Here is an 18,379-nt window from a genome sequence, read left to right on the forward strand (position 1 = left end):
GACTGTCGAGCACAATTACATTGTTCATTTACTTCCAATACAACCTTTTCGGGGCATTCCGGCATTATTGCACATTTTCATCTCTTTATTGTTTCCTCCATTTAAACTGATTGGATTAAATTTGAACGGTGTACGTCTTGTGACTCTCCGTTCACAAACGCCTCTTCTTTATGGCTCTGTCGCATGCTGTCGGGTTCGTGTTCCTGCCATGATCACAGCACTACAGATCCCATCACACTGTTTCACTTCATTCTCAGCCAGTCTGCTGGGCTTCCCCTGCCACCAATCCATCCAATTCTATAAGGAATCGTGCCAAATTAACCCAATTTATGGGATAGCACTTCAGAATCTCTTCAGTTGCCAAGAAAACGGGCCTGCCTCCATATGAGTGTGTGGGAAAATGTGTGCCCACAGAAGCAGAATTTGGCTCCTCTTGAGTCCATTGCCTTGTTGCTCCCAGCTCTCTCTGCTCCAGAGACCTCTGCTCAGTTTTAAGTAAGCTACTTCAAATGGAATGGCTCCCTGGCTGGGCGCCAAATGCACTAACAGTTTAGTGTGTTTCGTTATGCTTGCCACTTGCAGCTTGTTTGTTGTTTGTTCGCTTCTATAAGGTGAGTCACACTTTGGGTGATTAGCTTGAGATCTGTGATCTCTGAAATACATCAGTAGCAGCAGATCAGAACTTTAATATAACAAGGTATGAGTACCTCTGACCACCAGTAAGTCAGCTTTTTGTGCATATTAAATATTTATTACTGAACCATAAACACAGACCAGAAATGCTGCAAATATTCTATCTTGCAAAATATATATGCAAAATTGTTCATCTTCAATATAACCACTTCTCCCTCCTAATGAAAATATGTCTCAGAGAGTTTTAGAAAATATATCCATGTGCCATATCCAAGCGACGTCTTCTCAGAATGAAATTCTTCACTGGTTAATGCACAGCTGTGCAGCTTCAAGCACAAGCCTGTGCAATTTTGACAGCTGTGCTTTTGGTTAGCATTAAGCTCACACAGTGATGAAATTATCCCGCTCTGGATGAGGCTTTTGGCTACATATTTGCCAGAAAGCCAGAGAACAAAAGTTTGTCATTTGCTCACCAGAGTAATGTTTAACCTACAATTATGCGGCGTTCTAATTACAAAGCTAGACCTATTTGTTCTGAAGTTTCTCATTGAGCCTATAGACATATTGAAACAATATCCTCTGATTTATATTGTGTCCACAGAGGAGGAGAGAGAGTGCAGTAGCGTTTGTACATGGCTGGCACGTGACCCTGATTCCAATAAAGTCTTATAAATGTTAAATTGTTTGAATGTGTGTCCAATTCGCTTCCCCCTTCAGGGTCTTGGAACTTAATTTTTTTCTCACCCAGATACACACAGAACAGCTGCTACCAAAGGCCTCCTCGTGGATCCTTTTTTAAATCTATGACGGAAGATCCCCTGAAATAAAGCCCTGTGTGATTGCAACAATAAACACATGAAGAAAGCATTGCAGAGATGCAATAAGAACTAATGCAGTGTCTATTACTAGCATGTTTACTACATATTATTGAATCTTTTTATTACCTCATTTACATTTATTTACATTTAGTTTGGCAAACAATAGCTTGCAAAGTGATCCATTGAATTCTCTAAGCTAATTGGTCACAAGGTGTTGATTAATTTTCTATAACATCAGCTCTGATAATAGTCCCGGCTGCAGGGCGATTCACAGGGTTTTTATTAATGTGCTCATTCTAATATTATTATTTTAAGTAACAGCTAATTCACAGGAACTTCTATGGAAAAAAAAAAGGGGGGGGGGGGGGGGGATATTTAAAACATTTAATTGTTAATATGCTGAAGTTTTCTGAAAGGAGACATTTTTTTAGCAGTATCATACTTTGGAACAGTCAGAGGTAAAGCTGTAATTTTTATGTTTTCCAACATGAGAAAGTCTTCAGGACAGAGCACTTTCTCTGTAACAAGACAAGCTGCATTTTTTTGTCTTATTAACTTCAAGACAGATAAAAAAAAAAAATGAGGCCAGTGACAGAACAGGAACGAACTTGTTTTGCGGGTATTTCACAACACTAATCATGACTATAAACCGAAAATGTATGCTGTAAAAAAAAAAAAAAAAGTATACTTTTTTTTTAAATAATTAACAATTTGTTGGTGTTGGCAAATTGTTGTGGTGTAAGAGGAATAAAATACTTTCAGGATTATGCTGTTATGGGAAAACAATCATTGGGGTGGTAACAGTAACACCGCTTTGTGTCAGGCTGCTTCACTCCATTCTGTCGTCGATTATTTTCCTGTAACAGCACATGCCGTTGTGGCTTATTCCACAAAGAATTCTGAATAAACCAGTAAGCACTTAGTTTCTTGTACATAGATGCATTGATGTGATTTATAGACCATTCATAAGCTTAGGAAACTCCTGAAGAGGTGACGCACAAACAGCACTAAGTGTGAAATGAGGTTCAGTATGAACATATTGTGTATAAGAGTCCTGGATGAGCAGAAGGTCAGTCTTTATGATTTTGTAGGTCAAGCTGGTATGCAGCTGAGATGTATAAGGGTGGGACTGGAAGGTTGAGACCTTTGGACTTGATCTTTGTTGCTATAATGTTTGGGATGTTATAGATGAATAGCAGATGATAGCAGAGAGGACACACTTGAATCAAGGCGCTGTGGATTTTGCAGAACGTTATGTGTTATGTCTGATTCTAAAGTTTGACCTTTTACTAATGCATTGTGTAAAATGGTTAAAATGACTCATTCATTCTTTGTTTCCATATGTGGCTGTCAAATACGTTCAGTCATCGTAAGGCGTAAAATACGCCTATCATCGTAAGCAGCTGCCTCATCCAAAAACATGTTTTGGTTGAACTCTTTGGGCTGTGTGGTGAAGAATAGAGGCCATTGATGAGAACTTCATGTGTGCTCGTGTCATGTGGTGCTGCTGCTGCAGCTCTAGACATATGTACTGTGCACCTGTCATGGTTCCAGGCCTGACTGTTCCTCTTTAAACCTGCTGCACACCAGAGCAGGCTGTAAAGAGCCAGTCACGGAGCGCGCACACACAGGCCTGCATGTGTACAATCCCGAGAAACAAGAGCAATACATTCTCAAAAAGGAATATGCAACTCATGATACAGAAAATAAAATCATTTGGAAATCAGTTTCCAGAACTTTTCTGTTTGCTTATAAAATCCCAAAAGTCGCGTGAGGTAATTCAACCAGAGCCTGTTTTTCCAAAAATATTGTAAAGATGATGTTAACTATTAGAGAGAGAGAGTACTCAATGTGATGCTTGCTCTACCATTAAATGATAGTGTTTGTGCTACAATGGTTTCACAGCGCCATGATCTCGGTGGCAACAAATCTAAGAAAAAAAGAAAAAAAAAGGTGTTAAACTGTGTGTGGTCTGTGTACAGAAACGAGGAAAAAATCATTCTTGACTTTATATATCAAGACATCATCTGTTTTTCATCAGGTACTAAAATTAAGTAAATCGAACATCAGGTAACAATCACAGTGTAACAGATTCCATCATGTTCTTATTTGTTTACCAGAAAGTCAGCCAATATGCAGAAGCCATGTGGGCAAAAGTAATTACACCCTTGCTGAGAACCAAATGATGATTTATGTCAATATATAAGGCTACAGAATACTCTGTTTTTCTCATTACAGTACATAGGCTGTATGAGCTCACATAAATCGTAACTCTCCAATTTGTGATGTTTTTTTTTTTTTTTTTTTTTTTTTTTTAAAAAGCTTTGTGGCCACAGAGATCAGGGCTGAGCTTCCCGAAAATAATCATAGCACTAAAGATCATGGTTAAATGGTTGAGAAGGCATTTGTCTCTCTTTCTCTTTCTCTTTCTTTCTCTCTCCCTCCAAGTTAAGCTGATCTTTACAATGATTTTGGAAAACTGGTCCTGCAACAAATGAGTTTTTGCCAAAGCTTTGTTAAAAAGTCTTGGTTTTATGCACCAGATATCTTGAACACATTACCATTAAACTTTCATCAGGCTTCAGCTATCTTTGATTTTTTTCATTTTAGCTTTTATTTAGCTTTTATCATTTTCCATACTTTTGTTTCTTTTACATCACTTTTATATTATTTCAATTATTGTACTTCTATGCAATTTATATACACTTTTTTTTAAATTGTTGTTGTAATTGTTTTCTTTCTGACAGTGCTATTATTTGCTACATTATTATTATAATTATTTGCCTATTTTACTTTTTGGTTCATTATTTCTCTTACTTCACACTATACAGCACTTTGAGCTGCATTTAAAATGTCATCATATCAAATTAATTCCATAATTTGTCATTTCGAGGTCATGTTTTTAAAATAATTTGTTCATACTAAATATATTAAGCTCTATATCCTGAGTTGCATATTGCGTTTTAGCCAGCAAAAGTATAAATCTCACTGTTTCTTTCCTAAAGTAATTTTCCCCTCCCACGTTATAAAAAGCAGACATGTAATCCACTTACACTCTGCTCTTCTCTTTATTTCTGTAATTAAAACAGTAAAATGAGCTGTCACTTCAGCAACAGCCGATGCTGGATGTGGAGGTTGCTTCTGTCTGCTTTTTTGTTGTTGTTGTTGTTGTTTTATTTTTTTGGGTTTTTTTTTCATAATATAATTTTCTCTGTTTATTATTATATTTTTTGCCAGGATTATATACAGGATGCCAGCTGGCAGACAGATGGTGGTGGCTTCGCTCGTTTTTATTTAAAGAAACACCCTGAAGGGAGAGGAGGGAAGAAGAGAGAACAGCTGGAGCAGGACCGGATCGGCCTGGTGAGGGAAAGAACCAGTTCTGTATTAACCTGCATCAGATTATTATCATTTTGACCCTAGATGTTAGTGTGCATTTGTAGCTATTTTGGGTCATGCTCTCAACAAAAAAAAAAAAAAAAAAGATGTATGTGTATATGAGCGTGTGTGTATCAGAATGCAGTGAGAGCAGCGCTGCTGTCTTGCCACAGGCCTTGCCACTCGCAGCAGGGGGTTCTGAGTGTGTTTGTGTGTGCGTGTCTGTGCGCCCATTAGCTGCTCGGCATTCTGGGAAAGCCATGCGTAACCCCACAGCTCAACTCAAACCACAGCAAGCAAAACATGGCTGGTTAAAACACACACTGCTCGGCAAGTTTGACTTGTAATAATTAGATTTCCTTTATTTTTTTAACTTTTTACAAATCCTGCTATTTTACACACATAAAATGTATTCAAGTGCACAGTATCATCTCCCAGCCAAAGAGCCGTTTTTTTGTTTGTTTTGTTGTTGTTTTTTTTTTTTAACATTTTGTGTCTTTTTATTTTTGTCATTTTTAATCAGGAAACAACGAGAGTGGACATGAATTGAGTCCAGCTTGCACTTGAGAGCAGAGAGCCTGTCAAGAGATACATGCTGGAATACAAGTGAACAATAAACTCCATTAAATAAAACAAAACAAAACAAATCACACGAAAAAATAATGGCAAACAAAAAAAAAAAAACTGAATTACAGATGGTATTAAATAAACCAACCATGAACCAGATGTACATTGTCCCTGTATTTAAAATATGATTTCCTAATGCAAAAGTAGAATTGGAGCTTCAATGTTTCAGTGCTACACTGATCAGCTTAAAGATTTTTCACCACTAACCGGCTATCTCTATGGGGAAACCATGAGAATAACAATAAAATAAAATAAAAAAAATCACACACATGAGCAAACTATTCTTATTCTTTCAGTAATTAACCTTTTATTCTTTATTTCTGCAGTTTTTATCCGTTTTCTTTTTAAAGGAAGCTTTTAATCAAAGAGCATTTTGTTCATATATAGTTTTTTGTACAGAAGAAAATACTATACAACCTTTTCTCCCTCCTGCAACAATATTTTGAAGATAATCATCTACACATTTAATTACCTAATATTATGATAGTTCTTTCAAAGCCGTGTTTAAGAAATGATTAATTGTAATTTCCTCGCTTCAGTTTTTTTTCCACTACACAGTCACTCATTTTCTGCTGAAGCCAGGCAAATAAAATTCATTGTTTTTTTTTCTGTAATTTGGAGCGGAGCACTGCAGTAATTTCCTCTGTATAGAATTCATTTAAATTACAGTCGTCATTAGTGTTACTCGTTAGGCAGCCTTGCTTCTGGCATGCCTGTTTCATATTGAAATCATCCAATCTCAGAAGCAAAGAAAATCAGTCCCTTTTTTTTTTTTTTTTTTTTTAAATAAAACACAGAACAACAGGTCTTCGTCACACCGACAATTATTTGTGCATCAAAGCAAAGTGAAAAAAAAAAACATTGTATAGCAATTTCCCTGTTAAAAGATATATGCCATTGTATTTCTGGTAAAAATGAATCTAAAAAGTGCAAAAACACCCTAAACGTTTCTCTTTGCAAGGTCACATAAATATTAAATAAACGGTTGCAATCGGAGCTAGACCACAGCTTTCAGAAAGAGAAAACGAAGCTTGAAACATAGCTTTTTGTCTGTATTATTCACACACTCGAGCATTTCTTACAGCGACTCTGTGACACGTTCCTCCATTTTTAATCCATACCCAAGAAAGTCTCTCTGTTAAGAGCAGATATATGAGGTTTCTAAAGAATCTTCAACCACAGACTCCAACTGGGAATTTTCTCACTACCTTTTTTTTTTTTAAATATCCATGCTACTCAAATTGTAATGAAAGAAAGAACAAAATTACCTACAAGCTACTAGATCTTCCCTACGTTCAGAGAACACACTTCCGTCCTTGTGTCTGATGGATACTTGAGTGCATTGTGGGAGTCCATAGAGAGCCGAAGAGCTGGCATTGATTCCCTTTTTTCCCCCTGGGCAGCAGCACCATCAAGTATTCATGATCCTCCCCGGTCTGGTCCCGTTTTCCCAACGGGCCGTTCTGCAGCAACAAACACCAGCGTCGACTGGTCACGCCTGTGCAAGTGGAGGACTAATGCAATGATAACAGTGACAACAATAACAACGAAAAAAAAAAAAAAAAAAAAAGCAACAATAATGCAGTGATGCACACCGTAACAAAACGTTTTAAATAGAGGCTTGACTATCTAACCTCGTCTATACAAAAGTGCACTAGCAATATGCAATGCCGGGGGATGGGATGGGAGGGGGGGAACGGTCCACATTTGAAAAGAGAGGAGGAAATAAAAATGGAGTGCACGCTAGCTTTTTGGTGAGGTGCATATACTGAGATAGATGTGTTATGGCCTGAAACTTGCAGTCACTGTCACTGTTTGTCCTCGAGAGACACACTGTCCAAATGGAATGGAGCCTATGACACAACTGAGAACATTTCTGTGAGAACTGTGATGACTGGAAATAACCTTTAAAAAAGTGAATCAAGTGTGAAATGGAAAATGCCAAAGCACTGTTACGGGCCCCTGCACTAATAATAATAATAATAATAATAATAATAATAATAATAATAATAATAATGCAGGATGTTAATGAATCAGTTGTTTCAACACATTCATTAAAAAAAAAAACAAAAACTTCTCCTTTGTTTTAAAAGCGTGCCATTTCTTTCTTGGATTCCGCAGTTCTGTGACTGCACTTCAAATGTATTTTAACATCCACACACATCTACTGTATATAGATATTCATATATATAGACTGTTTTTTTTCTTATATTTTTTATCCACACACAAAAAGTAACAAAATAGAATAAATTAAAATCAAACATGCACGCACACACACGAAAAAAGACTGATGCGTAGGAAAATGTTTACATTGCCACCCATGTGTAAAAGACGGCCTCGTCTGTCTGTTTCTCTGTTCATTTTTAATGCATAATTAAATTAATAATGTTGGTCATCATGTAAACATCGTAAATCATTTTGGGCCTTCACTTTTCTTGCGTATTTGTCATTTCCTTGTCATGTGCGGCATCTCTAAACTTGATAAACGAGGCCACTCGAACTGGGGTTTGTTCATTGCACGCAGGGATTGTTTCTTCGAGTGCGTACAGTGTAGCTCACAGGTCAGCCTCAGACTTGTCTTTCTCCAGTTGGGAAGCCTCGGCGTGGTTCATGGAAGCATCGAAACACTCTTCATTGTCTTTCTCTCCATCGGGCTCGGGCATGGAGTCGTCATATGAGTCCGTGTTCAGGTCTTCCTCCGGCTCCTCCTCGTCGTCCTCGTCGTCCTCATCCTCATGCGTGGGCTCTTCATCGGGTGAGAGCTCATCCTCGGGCTCACCTGACGTGCCCGTGGTGTCATCCTGTGGATTGCTCAGGCTCATGGAAGCAGGCATGGAAGCTCCAGGCCCCATAGGAAACAGTGCCTCGCGGTGTTGCAGCTTCTTGCTCAGGTCCAGCGAGTCGCTGAGGCCCAGGCCACTGGCATTCTTCAGGAAGAACAGTGAGCTGCTGACGTTGGTGCCGAGGTTCAGAGAGCCATCCAGGCTGAGGGTTGAGCGTGGGTGGTTGGGGTACTCGGTGCCCATTGCTGAAGGGAGGTACATGGCTGCATTATTGTGCGGCAGCCCTTGAGCACCAGGTGATGTAGGGGGTAGACTAATGGAAGTTGGTGGAGCCACCAGCCCTGTCTGGTGTTGCCCAGCCTCCCTATTAGGAGAGACAGACGAGGGCACTTCACCACGCTCCTGTTTCTCATGCTTGCGCTTGTGCGAGTCCATCTGCGACATGCCTACCACCGTGTGCTTGCACTCAGGGTAGGTGCAGTGGAAGTGCGAGCACTTGAGCTTGTACTTGCAATCGGGCACGGCACAGTCGGTGCTGGAGCTGAACTGGCAGAAGCCGGCAGCGCTGATTACGTCCTGCTTTCCGTGGTGCTTGCGGTGGGCTGTCACCTTGGTGCTGTCTGTGCAGCGGAAAGAGCAGCGCAGGCAGTGGAAGTGTGTTGAGTTGCCTGAGAACTGACAGTCAGCCACGTCGCAGCTCAGTGACGCCTTGAAGCGCTTGAAGTCATCAAGGACAAGGTTGTCGACGCGGTCGTGGTGTTGCGCATGTTTGTACATGTGAGTGCGGCCACAGAACCGGTAGCCACAGTTCTCACGGGTGCAGTGGTAGTGAGTCACCTTGAGCGAGAACTGGCATGCTGTGTCCCTGCAGTCCTCATACAGGTCGTAGCGGCGGAAACCATCAAGCATCATGCCCTCGTCCAGCATCTTGCGTGAGGATGCTGTCTTGCGCCGTTTGCCAAACGGCGACATGTCCTCGATGATCCAGAAGCGCTTCTTGGCGCCACTTGCTGCTGGAATGGAGATGGTATTCCCTGTGGATGTGAGAAAGAAAAGTGACACATTAGGGTTGATGAAATGAGGCAGTGAGTATATAAATAAAAACACTGTAGAGCAGGGATGAGTACAAATGATTTACACAAATCATGACTGAGAGCAAATATACAACCTACTTGCTTTGTCTGACATGAGTCCATACTATGATCTAACAGAAGACAGGGATGCCCAGTGCATTTCTTCAATAAGAACATGTTTTGTCTGTGGTGTCTATCAGGTGTAAAAGTAATGAGTCTAGAAATTCCTCTGTCTGTAACTTTGGGCTTTAGTGAGCAGCCTGAGGTCACTGCTAATGCTAATCCCTGTCTGGAGAAGTACGGCCTCTATAAAACCCTGGCACAATTAGGACAGCTAATGGAAGACTACACAGCACAGTTCACTGACAGTGTGTAATACACTGCATGTACTCTAAAAGGTTGGAATAAATTTTGTTTAATAGATATTGCCCAGTAGGGAAAAACAGCCTTTAAGACAGGTACTGCATGCAACATAATGTAGTCAATGAAAGTCATCATGAGTAGATGATTAATGATTACTACTAAGTTATGGTTAAAAATTGTTTTAGTAGCAAATACAGAGGTGGACAAATTATTAGGCTGAGTGCCCGGGACAAGCAGATTATGTGTCCAGGCTATCAATGTTTTATTAGTCACTGCCCAGCAGACAAGTGACTAAGTCAACTGCTCATAAAGTGATTACTAGCATTTTTCTCCTGCCCATTAACCACACAAAAAAGCCTGCTCCTTATTTTCATTTTATATATTTTATTAACACCAGTCAGTATTAATGCTTTTAAGTATCTAGCTCATCATATGTGTATTCTTGCTAGCTTGCTTAATCATATTTTACTATTTTGTTAGTATGGGAAATAAAAAAGGCACAAACATGGATTTATGTACATGAAATGTAAACTAAGTATCATTGTCAAGTGTATATTGCTGTCAAGGTCTCATGGACATCTTGCTAGTTAGCTAGCTAACATAATATTTACTTAATTCAGGTGTTAACTTAGCAGGTTGCTGACATAGCATTACTATGCATTACCTGCTCCCTATTAGCTTTTGCTGATTAACAGTTTTATATGTAATTTTTATATGTATTTTTACATGGAACATCCTCCAACTGGTCTAATTACAAGGATAAACAATGTCAACACCGGTCTGTGTTTTGCACATAACCAGCTGACTAGCTCGTCATACTTTTTGTGGATTCATTTACATTAGATTTACATTTTCTAGCCTAGTTAATGTTGCTAGCTAGCTAGCTAGCAAGACTTTTAGACACAAACATGGATTCTTTCGTATTACACATAGATTAAGTATTATGATCATTTTAATAGCTAGTTAGGTCATATAACATTAACTTATTTCCTTGCTAACCTGATGCCCTTGCACATCAGATATTGTTAGAGAATCACTTTTTTGTTAGTAGAGGAAGTAAAAAGTGACTTTTACCTTTTTAGCTTGCAAGATGTTCTTTAACAACCATGGATTTTTTTCATATGATACTTGGGCTAGATATTTTGATAATTTTTTTTAAATAGCTAAATAGGTAACATAACATTAACTTATCTCCTTGCTAGCCTGAACAATGTCCTTGCTATTCAGATATTGCTACAGAATTACTTTTTTGGTAGTACAGGAAGTAAAAAGGCAACAATGTGGATTAACCTTTATGTCAGTAGTTAACTTAAAACTACTAAACTAAATGTTTTGACTTTAATGGGATGTAACACAATCCCTCCAATTGGTCCAGTTAGCCATATGAAATATTTACAATGGTGTGTATTAATGCACTTACCTAGCTGACTAGCTAGATAAGTTTTTATCCTGTGATAAATGGGCTAAATTAACATATGTTTAACTTTTGCATGTGTTATTAACTGCAAAGTTTCCGGTACATCAAGACATTGAATGATTCACTTTCCTGGATTTGTCCACCCCGTAATGCCTTGTTTGAACTAAAGCTATTGAATTACTGCTTCACTGGTTCAAAGACAAACACAAGCAGACAGGTGAGGCCTAAGTCAATCTACTCTAAAGCTGCAGAGGTCTAACAGAGGCAGGAGAGAGGTACCTGCAGCGTCCTGCACTATAGGCACGTCATTTTTAACCGGAGACGGAGTGGCAATGATGGGGCTGAAAGCTGGTGTGTTGGTTGGCATGACAACACTCCGAGTGGCTCCAAGAGAGGCGCTGAGCAGAGAGTATGAGACACAGGATGGAGAGAGGAGGTATGGGAGTGAGGGAAGAGGAGGACGCAGGAGGGTTGGGGGGAAAGAAGGAGGCTGGGACTGGAGCGGAGCTTGAGGTAAAGATGGAGGAGGTGGAGGAGGAAGTGGAGGAGGAGGAGGTGCAGATTGAGAGGTGGGGAGAGTGTCAGCAGAGGTAGTGGGAGTAGGAGTAAGATTAGCAGCAGGGACCTGAGAACCTGGTCCTACAGAGATGCCAAGGAAAGGAGTGGTGGAGAGGAGGAAAGGAAGAAAGGAAGGGTGTGGACGAGACATTCCAGACAGGTGCACACACACACACACACACACACACACACACACGTACACGCACACACAGGGATGGGAGGTAGAAAAGGAAGAGATCAAATAATGAAATACCAAAAGCCAAATGGCGACAGAAAAAAATCAAACAGCCAAAAGCAACAGTGATGAGAATGAAAGATAAATATTTTTCAAACCAAACGGTGAAAACATGTAAATCATTCCAATGCAGGAAAGGCTAGAGTCAAATAGCGAAAGCCCAGATTTAAGTCCAGAGATGTAAGCTCTCTCAGGTTGACATGGTGTAGGTGGATATTATGAGTCTGTGATGCCTCAGTTAAGTTGCCACAGGCATGGCATTAATGTGAGGAGGAGTGTGTTTGTGTGTGTGCACGACTATATGATAAATTTACTGCTCCATAATTTGATAAGTGTCATTACTGCTACACACTGGGTGCCTCGGATGCTTCATGAACAAGTTGTTACGTTTATAATTGGCAGTGGAAAAGTACAGCAGAGGCAGCTATTTTTAATTGATGCCTCTTGTTAGGGGCATAAACCCCAGAGGATCTGAACACACAGTGATCCTGTGACGCCTGTACGGTGCAGCTGATTAACCAACATTCATACATTTGAACATTTTATTCCACTAACTAATGACTGCTTTCTATTCATTTCTATTCATTTGAATCAAATAATAAACTTTCTCTTTAATGGAACCAAAGATTAAATATTGCTGATGGTAATGGAAAATAATAATGATGATGATGATGATGGAGAAAAGTCCTCACCTGCGGGGGAGCTGTCATTGCCCACAGGAGTGCTGGTGCAGCTGCGGTCTTGGTTGGAGGATTCAGACGAGAGGCCCAGTGGACTTCCTCCACCCATGTAGTCCATGTAGTCATCGTTGTCATCCGCCATGTTGGAAAAGCTTTGGGTCAGGCTCGAGTGGGTGCCGGAAGAGGCCATGCTAGCCATGTGCTGCATGTCCTCTGGCTGGTGACCTGGAGGTAGCACCTAGCACACGGGAAACACAAATCAGTCCACAAACCTGCGGCTAAACTATTCCTATTACACGATTAGCAATGATTTGCATTACAGTCAACTTGCTCCTTATTTGTGCTTATGCAAAACAGCAGTGTCGATTACTAACTGGGTGGTTCCACAATTGGGCTGCCATTTAGTCCTTGTAACTCTTTAAAAAAAAAAACTCTTAAAAATGGGCAAAACTGCTGCAGAAATTATACTGATGTTTTGATGTTGGCCTTGGTTACTATGTTCAGGTGGGCTTTATTGTCATCGCATCCATATCTGGTATACATAACGTACCTGGGATGGGACTCGGTCAAAGTTCTTTCCCAGCATCCTCCTCATGTGCTTGCGGGCGTGAGATGTCATCTGGTGCTTAAGCAGGAAGGAGAACATGCAGCCTTCACGGATGCAGTGGAAGTGGCTGTTCACCTGGTTGTACTTGCAGCCTAAGCAGGAAAAACAGAAGGCATTTCTTATTAATACCGAAAAGCAACAAAGGCCGACCTCCGAGACGCCGAATCTAGCACTGATTCTCAATAAGGTGGTGATGAGGAAAAGCCTGAGCAGATGAGTCCGGCTCTTATTACTTTCTCCAAAGTGTCACACTGAGAAAGTGGAGCTTTCGGAGATTAGACCTGTGGTGCTCTTTATTACAATGACATCTTTTATTCAATTTGGAATTTACATAAATACATTCTGCATTTGGAGAGGCAATAATGCACAACCCTGCAAACCAAAGTAAACACACAATTATTTCCATATTAAATTCATTTTTCACAACCTATCTGCTGTTATTGTATTTGTTCAGTCCATTGCTCTTTTTCTCTTTTCTGCACTCCTCCCTTCATACGGTAGCCCTGCAGATTTTTAATTGCTATATACTTTTTTTTTTTAATTAAATGACTGCTTTTTTATGGGCTAATCAAATGGACGCTTGCGATAATTTTATTGCAAATAATGCACAGAAAAATAATCAAAAGCGGAGCGTTCAGGGCAGGTGCCGGCTGGTCTGTTACCATGGCATCCGTGGCACGGCATGGTGCAACAAGCTGCTTGTCATCAGATCGCTTTTGTACGCACGCACAGGCAAGACACTTTAAACAGAGCGAGCTGAGCAAATAGGAATGACAAGCCGAAATATTGCAGATCTTTGTGCCTGCGCTTCCTGGTAACCTCATCCTCAGTGGTGTGTTTAATGTTGCTGCCATGGATACCCTGCTCCCAGTCCAGCTGAACCATCAATTCCTCATCATCCTGCTGCTTGCTTTGGTAACATGCTCGATTCGGGTTTTTTTTTTTTTTTTTTTAAACAACTGAGGTGTTACAAGTAAGAAGAGTTTTGCTTTTTGAAACTTTGTTTCCACCCTGTCATAAAGTTTTTCTTTTTCTGTACCGCAGAGAAGGGGAGGAGAGAGAAAGGGAGAGAAAAAAAGCTTTCAATTTGCCTGTGTGATGATGATCGAGGTTTGAAAAAGAGCAACACAAACACACCGAGCTAGACAGGCACAGTAATTAACAAACATGTGTAATTGCTCATTCCTGACAGGTTAAATATACCCAAGAAAACAGCCTCTGTTTGATTGCTTACTATAAATACTGAAGTATTAATGTATGACAAAAAAGGCAGACACCATTTTTCTTGGGCTGGTTTTAATCTAAATGAACTGTCCCCCGCTTTCGAATTTGCCGCAGCCATTTTTAACGTGGCTCAAACTATTTGTTATGAAACGTATATCTGACATAGCCAGGAATTTGATGGTATTTTAACTTTAATTTATTTAATACAAAATGTCCAGTATCAGCACACTAATACTAATGTGATGAGACATGGATACTACAGGGAAACCTTTTACAGAATCCCGCTTGCTGCTTTTGTACTTTCGTGATTGCGCTGTGATAGTGGAACAATTAGCAATGTCAGCGGAGGGAGCAGCTTCTTCCCCCTGCTTGCTGAAGTGTGTGGAAACAGCGCATTTGCAGTGGGGGACTGTATTGATGCGGAATTACTGTTACATCATCGCTGATGTGATTTCACACCTTTCTCCTCTGTTCTGCTCTGCTGGTGTATAAAGTAGGGCTTTGACTAAACAAGACTACCAGGAAGCACTGGCTTTTAATAATAACACAATAACTGAAATAATGAGGCATGTAGGAAGTCTATACACCACAAGACACAATGGAATACATTGACCAGCACTAAACACAGCAAATTACAATATCTCTGATCTGCTGCGTTGGAGCTGAGAGCCTTACCGAGACGGCCGCACTCCTCTCTCTTGGTGAAGTATTTGAAGCCGTTGGCTGCACGTCGCTCAGCTTTCTCGTGCTTCTTGATGTGCCATGGCAGTTTGGTGGTGATGTTGGTGACAAAATAGCAGCTTTGTCTCAGACAATGATAGTGTCCTCTCATCCTGAACTCACATTGCTGGGAGACAAGACAGACGTTTCAGCAATGAGCAGAATTTTTAGCAACTAATCATTTGTTAAACCCGTTAAAGCTCTATCTTTCACCAGTCAAATTGGTCAGAGAGTGTTGATTAATTTTCTGTAACAGCAGCTCCGACAGTAGTTCCAGCTGCAAAGCAAATTACGGGGACTTGTAGGGCAGACACTACCCATAATCTAAGACTAATCTTAAACAATCTTAAATGTTTTTATAAAATGTGTTGTTATTTCCCAAAGAAAAACACATCTTGATATGGTGAAGTTTTCTGTAAGGAGATTTAACATTTATTTAACATTTATGGAAGGAGTCACCAGTGTCAATGCTTTGCAACAGTCAGTAAGATTTAAAAAAAAAAAAAGAAAAAAAGAGGCTGGTGAAGGAACAACTGTTTACCGTTATTATAATATTAGTGATAAAAGGAACTTGTACCATAGATGTTCCAGAAACATGAAATGTAACTAACTGGATAAAAAGTCTTTAATAAAAATCATAATTGTTGGCAAATTGTTTGTAGTATAAGAGGAACAGAACACTTCTGGACATGCTGTTAGGAAAATAATCAACTCTCTTTACATTTCAACTTATTTGGCTGACACTGTTATCCAAAGTGACTCATGATTGAGGCAGGATACAGCTAAGCAGGTGAAGGTTAAGGATATTGCTCAAGAGTCCAACAGTGGCAGCTTGGTGGTGATGGATTTGAATGTCCTTCAGATCAGTAGCCCAATGCCCTAACCACTGAGCTCCCAATGCTTTTCTACACTTTGCACTGGGCCACACAGTTTTGTTTTATTCCTTAGTTAATTAGCTCCTTTCCATTTCTCAGTTTCAGGGTGCATTACAGCAGACATTTAACTGACCAGCTCTGTTGGAATGTTAAGCACTGACTCCACTAAAGATCACTGGAGCAAATTGAAGCCTATGTTTTATACGACTAGCTCACTGAGGTAAGAGTATTTCCCTCCTGTGTTGTAACCTGTTTCCAAACCACCATCTGTTTACTGAGAGGCATCTCCCTCAGGAGACGACAAACAGGATCTCCTCTGCTCAGGAGAGGAGGGGGGTTTAGGAGAGTGGGGACGTGGTGCATAAATGAATTCATTTAGAACAGGTTTAGCTCCAAATAAGGGCACAGGATGCACAATGAGTGCTTTGTTCTATTAATGATGACATTTTTGATGAAAAGCCTACACTTTTCTTTCCCCCTTCCCACTTTGGGGTATTTACGTATTTTTCATCTTAATTCTTTTACCATGTGGTAATGAGATTGCATAAATATCTTGTTTTAATTATAAGTAAACATCTTTTTTCTTTTTTTTTTGTCTTCTAGCATGCGTTAACTTTCATTTCTATTGTAGCTGTGTGAAGCATGAGTTCTCAGCTCACCGGGTTGGGACAGAGACACTGTAGCGAGTAGTAAGAGAACTGATCTCGCACGTTGACCAGGCTGTTGTTGGGGTTGATGTGGTCCAGGCAATGTGACTCGGCCTTTCCAGACGTCTTACATACATACTTGCAGTTGCCAAACAGACAGTGGAAGTGGAATTTGTTGGAGTATTTGCAGTCAGTTGCCAGACAGGGGTCACTGGGGGAGAGAACACATGGCAAAAACCAAAGAGAGTGAATAACTAGCTCATTATATTCTCCTATACATATAGCAGTTCTATTGTTCATGCATTAAAGCACTCACTTGTCTTGAAATTGCAGGAAGCCCGGTTTGACCTGAGGCTTGGCATTCTCCAATGAAGTGGTAGCAAGTGGCGAGGAGGCGGCCATGTTGGGCACAGAAGCAGGAACTGGGGGGATGGAGCCCGTCAGCTGCTTCCATGCCAACAAGGAAGGCGAAGAGGCATAGGCCCCTGACACTGCTGCACTGGGCACGTCCATGGGCGGAGTGTTGGGCACAGAGACGGGCACAGCGAGCTGATTGGGGACGCCCTCGCTGGACTCCTTGGCCTCGTTGAAAGCGGTCTCTGGTTTAACCTTTAGGTTGGCTCTGAAGTGGAAGCTAATGGGAGACAGAGAGACATCATTACATCCAATTAGATCCACCGGAGAGGCCGTGATATAGCTGCTAAACATAGCACATCATTAACATCACCTCCAAATAATGACGTAAATAGGGGAGAGAGAGAGAGCATTCAGAAGAGCTCGAATCTCAATCTATTGCTCGTTAAGAGTGTGGATGAGAATGAAAAGCAGGCTTACTTGGAGTGTTTGATGGCTCCATCCACCGTACTGAAGAGTGCGCCGCAGTCCTCCACAAGACAATGAAAGTGGACTTTGTGCAGGAAGTCACACTGGGCATCACAGACTTCGTCAGTATCATATCTATGAATGAAAGAAAGAACATGAAAGAGGTGTAAAAAACACCATAACATAACATAATAGGCAACATAACATAACACAAGCAAAACAGTTATCAAGAGAAATTCTCCTTTCACTGGGACCTGGTTTTGTACGTAAGGCTTGAATAACATGATAACACTTTGCACAGAAGCAGCTGTGACATATTGTCTTGGCTTTGGGACTATATACATAATATCATTTGTCCTGGCCAAGTGTTTTATTTCTACATCGCTAACCAGGGACAAACACCACACATGGCAGTGACAGGATAAAAGCAGACAAAGAGGGAGAATGACAAAGCACAGGGTCAGGGTTAAGTAAAAACAGGAATCACAAAGGCAGGGAAGAATAATGGACTGCAACACAGCAGGATATTGTGAGCCAAGAATCAGGAGAACGACTGTATCAGGTAAAGTGCACAATATTATGGCCAGTGCAATCCATGTTTACCGCACCTGCGCAGGTAGGTCTTCCAGAGCTCGGCGGATTTTTCCGGAACAGGTCTTTTGATCAGCCTGCTGAGGTACTGAGCTGCGTCAGAGCTATCAGCTGCCTGGCCGCTCTCCAGCTCCGACTTCAAGTTCAGAGCGCTAAAGAAACCCGGATTCACCTGCGACATCTGCACACACAGTGAACACACCTTCACACACTGGTACACGTGAGCAAGCATGCTCAGACAAGTGTTATTACACTCAGTTTACAAACACAATCAGCCTCCACTTGAGCGCAGGCCAACACACATGCCAAGTGTTCTTTGTCTGTGTGT

General features: G+C 40.7%; 2 protein-coding genes across 7 annotated transcripts in view; one reads left to right on the forward strand and one right to left on the reverse strand.

The window, feature by feature from the left end:
- Positions 1 to 6,248, forward strand: part of pex14 (peroxisomal biogenesis factor 14) — an 89,390-nt gene extending 83,142 nt beyond the window's left edge. Inside the window, exons 10-11 of one of the 3 annotated variants that reach the window (XM_026921125.3) lie at positions 4,689 to 4,814; positions 5,353 to 6,248. In XM_026921125.3, coding sequence (XP_026776926.3) covers positions 4,689 to 4,814; positions 5,353 to 5,379 — 153 coding nt within the window. In that variant the 3' untranslated portion in view covers positions 5,380 to 6,248. Of the gene's footprint in view, positions 1 to 4,688; positions 4,815 to 5,002; positions 5,308 to 5,352 lie in introns of those variants that run through there. The other 2 variants (XM_053240586.1, XM_053240587.1) reach the window with 2 other exon arrangements.
- The window catches only part of casz1 (castor zinc finger 1), a 79,551-nt gene continuing 66,336 nt past the window's right edge, over positions 5,165 to 18,379 (reverse strand). For 3 of the 4 annotated variants that reach the window (XM_053240583.1, XM_053240584.1, XM_053240582.1), the window contains 9 exons: positions 18,069 to 18,232; positions 17,473 to 17,595; positions 16,955 to 17,272; positions 16,651 to 16,849; positions 15,072 to 15,243; positions 13,116 to 13,264; positions 12,578 to 12,803; positions 11,372 to 11,731; positions 5,165 to 9,273 (listed from right to left, as the gene is read on the reverse strand). In XM_053240583.1, the coding sequence (XP_053096558.1) occupies positions 8,012 to 9,273; positions 11,372 to 11,731; positions 12,578 to 12,803; positions 13,116 to 13,264; positions 15,072 to 15,243; positions 16,651 to 16,849; positions 16,955 to 17,272; positions 17,473 to 17,595; positions 18,069 to 18,232 (2,973 nt within the window). In that variant the 3' untranslated portion in view covers positions 5,165 to 8,011. The remainder of the gene's footprint in view (positions 9,274 to 11,371; positions 11,732 to 12,577; positions 12,804 to 13,115; positions 13,265 to 15,071; positions 15,244 to 16,650; positions 16,850 to 16,954; positions 17,273 to 17,472; positions 17,596 to 18,068; positions 18,233 to 18,379) is intronic. The other variant, XM_053240585.1, reaches the window with a different exon arrangement.

This window comes from Pangasianodon hypophthalmus, chromosome 16 (assembly GCF_027358585.1).
Source record: "Pangasianodon hypophthalmus isolate fPanHyp1 chromosome 16, fPanHyp1.pri, whole genome shotgun sequence".
NCBI classification, from domain to species: domain Eukaryota; kingdom Metazoa; phylum Chordata; class Actinopteri; order Siluriformes; family Pangasiidae; genus Pangasianodon; species Pangasianodon hypophthalmus.